Source organism: Vespula vulgaris, chromosome 5, assembly GCF_905475345.1.
Source record: "Vespula vulgaris chromosome 5, iyVesVulg1.1, whole genome shotgun sequence".
NCBI lineage: Eukaryota > Metazoa > Arthropoda > Insecta > Hymenoptera > Vespidae > Vespula > Vespula vulgaris.
The window spans coordinates 3,460,001-3,467,500 of record NC_066590.1 but is presented as its reverse complement, the minus strand read 5'-3'; the positions used below and the strand labels follow the sequence as shown (position 1 = coordinate 3,467,500).

Below are 7,500 nucleotides of genomic sequence, written 5' to 3'. Positions count from 1 at the left end.
AGAGAGAGAGAGAGAGAGAGAGAGAGAGAAGGAAATAGATAGAAAGACGAGCAGTAGAAGAAAAGTAGTTGAGTGGATAGTAGTGGGGGAGGAATTCTCTCTAGGAAGGATCTAAAGCCACCCTATATGCCTGTACACGACGCACATACACACAGAGACACATACTCTCCGATTCCATCTATCCATCTCTGTCTCTCCTTCGATCGAGGTATCGGATTGTCGTTGGAAACTCTCGCGTGACTCTCGTGAGCAAGTTCGCGAAGCGCATTAAGGGACGCAATCATACGTCTGTACGTTCTTTCGTGCGTGTGTACACGTATATATGTATACATGTACATATATATATACATATACATGTGCATATGTATGTATACATGTACAAAGTAGGTGCAACGAAGCCAACCACGAAGAGTCTAGAGGAGGAAACTCGTTGAAAGCGGACACCCCGTAAGAACAGAGTGGCGAGCACCGTCGGACTGAATTTACCGGATAAGCTAGTCAGGTGTATCACCATATGATATACCCAAAAGTGGTAGGACGAGCGGAAAACACGTAGCATGTACTTACATAGTTACTTGCTACGTCTAAGTACCTGCTTTGACGGGCAACGCATTCGGAAAAATCCGATATCTTTTCAAGAGATCGACTGATTTTACGTAGAACTCTTGCTTGCATGAAAGAGTGAGTCAGTTAATCGCTTACCGTGAAACGCTTTGTTCACTCTCCGATACGTAGATAGATACATAGACAAAATATCCGTCTACATTGTGTCTATGAAATTTAAAAAACGAACAAACGCATAGACGTTGTAGTCGTTAAACAAATGACAAGAAAAGAAAAAGGAAGAAGAAGCAAAGAGAAAAGAAATCTTACAGATTAAATATTATATTATTGAAAAAATGTTTTCTAAAGATAATTATATTAGAAAGAATGATCGATATGAAACTGATGATGGGTATAATAACGCGAAAATTAATAACGTAGTATTTATGATTCAAAACTACGACGATCGAACCACTCCAAAATTTGTTACACGTAACTCTAACGGCAAATACGATACAACGATCGTGTGGTTACGTCGTCGTGCCGATAAAAGTTTGCTCGACGATCGACAAAAACACAGGACGACCTATCGGAGTCGCGTACGTACGGAAACGTTATCGCGTTCTGCGCCCGCAGCGATAAAGGTGCCGCGAAAAGAGAGGTGCTAAACGTTAACCGTGCGAGAGCGTAAGTACCTAAGTACATACGTGCGTATCTTTCCACTCGGCCACGTTTTTCCAGGAAAAAGAGAAAAAAGAGAGAGAGACAGAGAGAGAGAGAGAGAGAGTGGAAATGCGGAAACGGGGGAAGTAGATGGAAGGAGACAGAGAGAGGGAAAGAGAGAAGGAGAGAGGGAAGACAGAGCAAGAGAGAGAGAGAGAGGGAGAGAGAGAGAGAGAATCGCAACGATTATCGCGATCGTTCGAGACAGGATGGACGACGTTCGTGCGAGTAAACTCGACTAATGACGCTTTACATAACGCTCGAGAAAATGTTGAGAAAGGCTCGACGTTTGTGCATAAATAAATAAATAAATAAATAAATAAATAATAAATATATAAAAAAAATAAATAGATTAAATTAAATTAAATTGAATTAAATTGAATTAAATTAAATTAAACTGAAAATTGGCTCGTTCGTGTCTACGTATAAGTATTATATTCATATGTATACAAAGTGGCAATCAAGATACGTAAAGCTATGAAAAGGGATGTTTAGAGAATACCATATTTTCGATTTCGAAAATCGATGCTTATATATATATATATAATATATATAATAAAAAAAAGAAGGAAAAAGTAAAAAAGAAGAAGCAAACGCTCGATTCATTTTGTTAAGTGGAATCACCTGGATACCTGGACAGACCTTCTCCAATCGAAATAGAAAAGGCTTGACATAGATATATCGTCTGTGACGTTCTCAAAGATCATTGAAAAAATATCTCTGATACGAACGAGAGGATGTTTGCATAACGCTATAAAGAAATGTTCGAAAACGACCAAATAAAAAGAAAAAAAGAAGAAAAGAAAAGAGAAAGAGAAAAAAAGAGAGAAAAAAAGGGTAAAAAGAGCAGTTAAAAGATGTCTCGTTTCCTTGCTGAAACGATGCGCGAACGTGCAAGCGGTTCTTGATCGTTCTCCATGTATGTAAGTAAGAGTACGTACTGCGTATATACATGCATATATGTTGGTAACGAGAATGAGAGAGAGGGACGATCGTTCGCGAACTCCTTTCGGCTGTTGGTGCTATGCTGGTGCTGGTGCTGCTGCCGCCACCATCACCATCACCACCACCACCACCATCACCACCACCTCCACCACCTCCACCGCTGCTTCTCGCATGTAAGCGAGATTACTGGTGGCGTCGGTTATCGCAAAACTACGAGCGTGGCTGACGCTGCGTCGCGATTAAGAAGCACCGACGGCTACGGCCGTAAATCGCGAGTGGAAGAAAATAAACGCGCGAACGTTGCTGCAGCGAAACGAACAAACCGATGGATGAACGTATGGACGTATGGACGTATGGATGGATGAACGGACAGACGGACGAACAAACGCGTGAAAATTTTACGCTTCCTTTCTATTTCCTGCTATCCTAACTTGCGTTTTTTTTTATTTTTCATGTTTTTGTATATATATATATATTTTTTCTTTTTCGTGTTCATTTCTTTTTTATTATCTAATACACATTTTGTTTATTTCTTTTCTACATATTTATTTTTTTTTTCTTTTTCTTCTTATAATTAAATTCCTATAATGTCATTATGAAAAGGTATGACATAGGTACAGACAAATTAAAAAAAGAAATTAGTTTATCGTATAATTAGGTCATTGCCAAAAGTATTACTTAATAAAGTAAGGTTTTTTTTCTTTTTTTAATTGTGTAACTTAGATTACACTTTTATGATCACCGGTCTCTCGTATACGTAATAGTTTTATATAAACGACGGTTTCGATAAGAATATTTAACCTTTTCGTTCTGAGCGGATTATATATATATATATATATATATATATATATGCCCTCGAGAAAATGAACGCTCAGATACGGATTCTTATTCAAAACTTTATCTACTCGGTCCCTTCTATAAGATCTAAGAGTTCCTAATAGGAATTTCGAAACACCCTGTATGGTATTGTTATATCGTAGACTGGTTTAAACGTTAAATAGTCTGACTTTAACTCGTCGAATATAAAATATATAAATAGTTCTTAAATTGTATATACCTATATACAATTAATATATACGAAAAGTATATAAATAACGCATAATATTGTTATATAATATTCTATATATACATATATATATATATATATATATATAGTATATATATATAGCAAAAATATATAATGGTAATAAACGGAATGAAATTAAAAAAAAATATTCGCTTGACATCGTTCCTACGATATAAAATTTATAAATAGTAGTTATCTATATACAATTAGACATACATATATAGTAGGAATAGTTTTAACGCTCGGAAAGTAATCATAGTAGTAAGAGAAATAAATAGAATGAAAGTTTTGAGAAATATATTCTTGCTATCGTTTGTACTCACCTAACAGTCGGTTTGTTCTATATCTACGAGAGCCGTTGCTTGCAAACGTCGTTAAATCGAGAAAATATGTTGCTCTTGATCGCCATGCAGATGATTCTTCTGTATTCGTCGTCACGTATTGCACGAAGGAGTTAGTAATACCAAGACGTATACACTAGTGATGTAACAAAAAAAAAAGAAAATGACGTAAAGAAGATCGTAAGTACATTTTTCTGTACAAACAGGTGTACACATTTGTCGCGTATATTTTAACGAAGCTAACCTTACTTTCTAATAAAGCTAACCTAAGTTACAACGCGTAACGCTTTATAAATAAAAAAATATATCGATTTTCTATCAGAACTATCCGAATGTTACCTATTTGTCTATTTCATCAACGCTAGTTGAAAATCTTCAGGAAATTATGATCAACGACGAAATATAAAATGAAACAAGTCCACGAATAAGACCACCGAGCGTGACTTATTACGATCGAAACTAATTCTTCTACCGACGCGCCATCTGTCGTTGATTACTTATATTATACGATTCTTGGGTCATATAACATTTTCTATAAAATAAAACGATTCTCACATTTTCATACGTATATCATTGTAACATAATTAAACAATAAAATAAAATTATACATTTTTGAGATGTACCTTGGAACGCGTCAGTATTCGCATATTGAAAAAACATATATATTTCGTCACATGCTAAATATCGTAAATACAAAAGAAAACAAACAATCTCTCTCTCTCTCTCTCTCTCTCTCTCTCTCTCTCTCTCTCTCTCTCACACACACACACACTCTTTCTCTTTCTCATTCTCTCTCTCACTTTCTCTCCCTCCCTCTCATAATTCGATGATTATCTAATTTAATTTCGAAGAAATGATAACGCGTATTATATTTAAAAAACACGCTGAAAACTAATCACACAAGATTAAAATCGATACACGAAACTTTCTTATAAAGCACAGAGAAACATTGTACCGTCATTGTCCTTTACGATGTATTCCCGAGTATGGCTAAACTTCTACTGATTGAGAAACAAGACCACGCAAAGGTATAAATATTATATTGTTTACACGGATATCTATGTACGTATATAAAAAGACACGGAGTCAGGACGAAACATAATAAATTTCACGAGAATTTACGTAATAGATACATACCTTTAGTTATCCTTTACGCACAAGCTAATTACTAGTAATGGCACTTTCTAGAACAATTTCGATAATCGAAAGCAATAATTTCGATAATCGTAATCGTATCAAATGTCACGCCACTCAGCGGTCATTCTTGTAACTAAAAAAAAAACCATTGGACTTATTTTTTTAATTATTCACAATTTACAATATTCAAGTTCTCGCAATAAATGAAATATTTTATCTTAACAATTATATCTATACTTAAGAAAAAAGCGATATGACATATGTACTAATAACAATAATAAAAATATACGAAAAATTCGAAGGAGAGGTCGACGTTCCGTCGGAATTGAGAATCACTTATGGAACGATCAAGACAATTTCATTCTTAAATATTATTCGATAGATTTTTTTTCGCTTATTTTCTTTTTTTCTTCATTGATTATGGGATTTGTAAAAAAAAAAAAAGAAATATCTTTAGTTTTCCTTACCGGTGTGATCCAAGTAGGTGAAAAGTTTTGTACGGACGCGTTCACGGCACTTTCGTAAAATAAAGAGAGAGTGAGAAAGAATGAGTGAAAGAGAGAGAGAGAGAGAGAGAGAGAGAGAGAGAGAGAGAAAGAGAAAGGAAAGAGATGGACGACGGAACGACGCCACGATGACGACGACGACGACGACGACGAAGGGGCAAACTTTCAAGCAAAGTCACGTCTTGGTGTGCTCGAGAATAAGAGGGTACAGAGCCACGAAGAAGGCTCTTCTTGAAGCAAACTTTACGGGCTCGTAAAGCGAACAGTGAAGCGATGAGATATGACGCCGTACGCTTTTGTCCATTGGTCCATTTCCGTTCCACTCCGATTCCGTTTTGTTTCTCTCTGGTTCCAATCGCGTTTTTATATCTACGACAAAGGATCCACGTTTCTTAGTTAGGCGCAATATTTAAACGAACTAAATCGAAAGAAAACGAAGAAACATCGAACGAATTACCATTCCATTTTGCACACCACGTTCTCTTTTTCAATTTTTTGTCGTTATTGACAATCGATGAATTATAATGAAATAATAATAATAATAAATAGTAATAATAATAATAATGGTAATAATAATAAAATAAAAAAGAAATTATAATGATGAAATTCTCCTACGATATAAAAATAAATAAATGGGATATGATGAAGAAGAAAAAATGTGCAGCATTGATAAAACATTAGAAATAAATAATTTATTCTCAATTGTCGACAGCTCGTTTTCACGCTAAATTTATTAAAAAAGCACACTTCGTGCGAACTCTTTTTTCTTTCTTTCCTTTTTTTTCCCCCTTATTTTTTTCTTTCTCTTAACAAACCAGATCGGAACGAACGTGGCAGTAGTCTAGAAGTACTCCAGAACGCGCAAACTTCTCCAACACCGGATTCGGTTATTGCTTTATTTTGAACTAGCGAACCATAAAAGCTCGGGATCGTAGAGAGCCAGGCAGCGTCTCGAAACGAGCCCGTAGAAGTTTAGTCGGACGTGCCGTGCGCGCGTGAGTCGATATTTTAGCCGTCAGCAAAACTCGCGGCCCCAGCACGCACCCACACGCGAACGTGACGCGGGCGCGAGAGCGTGCGCGCGAACACCCCACGTTTTAATATATATCGCGCGTGGGTTAAAGTTGGAGGCGGATCGCCAATTCTGAGCGTCGTGTTCCGATTAAGGGAGATCGATCTTGCTACCGTGATGTTTATAATTACAACGTCGCGTATTTTTCAACAATATGATTAATTTAAAGAAAAAGGAAAAGGGAAGAAAGAAGAAAGAAAGAAAGAAAGAAAGAAAGATTGTCATTGATTTTTAGAAAATTTAAATTAGTTCGATTCTCGATTAGTACTCCTCTACGGGAGAATAAATGTAAAGAGAGAAAACGTTATAAATCCAACTCGATTGGGATATTTTGCGTCTCTTCGAATAGAAACGTATAGCCTCGGAATTAACAGGAGACTTTTTATCACGACGAGTGTGTGTTATCGTTACGACTATTAAATAAATTACAAGCGGCCGCGAAAATATCGAGTAACGACTAATCTCGTAGCTGGTCGCGGCCCACCACCGTTAGCACGCGCGCACGAATCAGGGATTAAAGAGCAGTCGGCGAAATATTCAATTACGCCGACAATAATATAGCGAGCAATCTAGCGTGGAATTCGTATTAAAATATTCGCGTTTCGATGCCACGTCGATTCTTCTCCGAAGGAAATAATTCGAACAATACTATAGACAATAATGAACTATTTTACAGGAGGAATAGTAATCCATTTGTTCCGTCGTCTTACGTGTCCCGTATCGATCATGTTTCAGGTGAGTCGATATCTCGATGCCCCAGACATCATTACGGGCAATACGACGCCGATGGACCCGGCAGTGAAGCAGAGGTTACTTCGTCATCTGGACAGTTGCGTGTCCGAGCTTGATCTAGATCTTGGATCGAGGCCTGACAGTGGATTGGGTAGTAGTCCGGGTAGCGTGACGGATCGTGTGACCGGAGCTACGAGTCCTGGTCCTTTGGATCACCACGTGCCACCGACGCCTCATTGCAGTACGGCCTTGAACCCAGCTGGCTTGATAAAGTCCGAGATACCAGAGATGGAGACGGCCAGGCCGGATAGTAGCACGACGGCCGGAGACGAGAACAACAACAGTAGCAGGCCGACGTCGGCGTTCAGTCAAGTAAATCCAGCGGGTCTGGATCCACATCACCCTTCCGGTATACCGGTCGATCAAGCCTCAACG

At 37.5% G+C, this 7,500-nt stretch overlaps 1 protein-coding gene and 1 long non-coding RNA gene across 20 annotated transcripts in view; one reads left to right on the top strand and one right to left on the bottom strand.

Moving 5' to 3' along the window:
* LOC127063907 (uncharacterized) overlaps window positions 1–4,174 on the bottom strand; it is a 131,356-nt gene extending 127,182 nt beyond the window's left edge. For 10 of the 18 annotated variants that reach the window (XR_007781512.1, XR_007781520.1, XR_007781510.1 and 7 more), the window contains exons 1-2: window positions 3,958–4,173; window positions 3,601–3,754 (exon numbers count right to left, since the gene is read on the bottom strand). This is a non-coding gene — a long non-coding RNA (uncharacterized LOC127063907). Of the gene's footprint in view, window positions 1–3,600; window positions 3,755–3,957 lie in introns of all 18 variants that reach the window. The other 8 variants (XR_007781518.1, XR_007781525.1, XR_007781517.1 and 5 more) reach the window with 2 other exon arrangements.
* The window catches only part of LOC127063906 (transcription factor HES-1), an 18,993-nt gene that overhangs the window by 9,384 nt on the left and 2,109 nt on the right, over window positions 1–7,500 (top strand). For both annotated transcript variants that reach the window (XM_050994214.1, XM_050994213.1), the window contains one exon: window positions 7,069–7,500. This exon is cut by the window's right edge and continues 2,109 nt beyond it. In XM_050994214.1, the coding sequence (XP_050850171.1) occupies window positions 7,069–7,500 (432 nt within the window). The remainder of the gene's footprint in view (window positions 1–7,068) is intronic.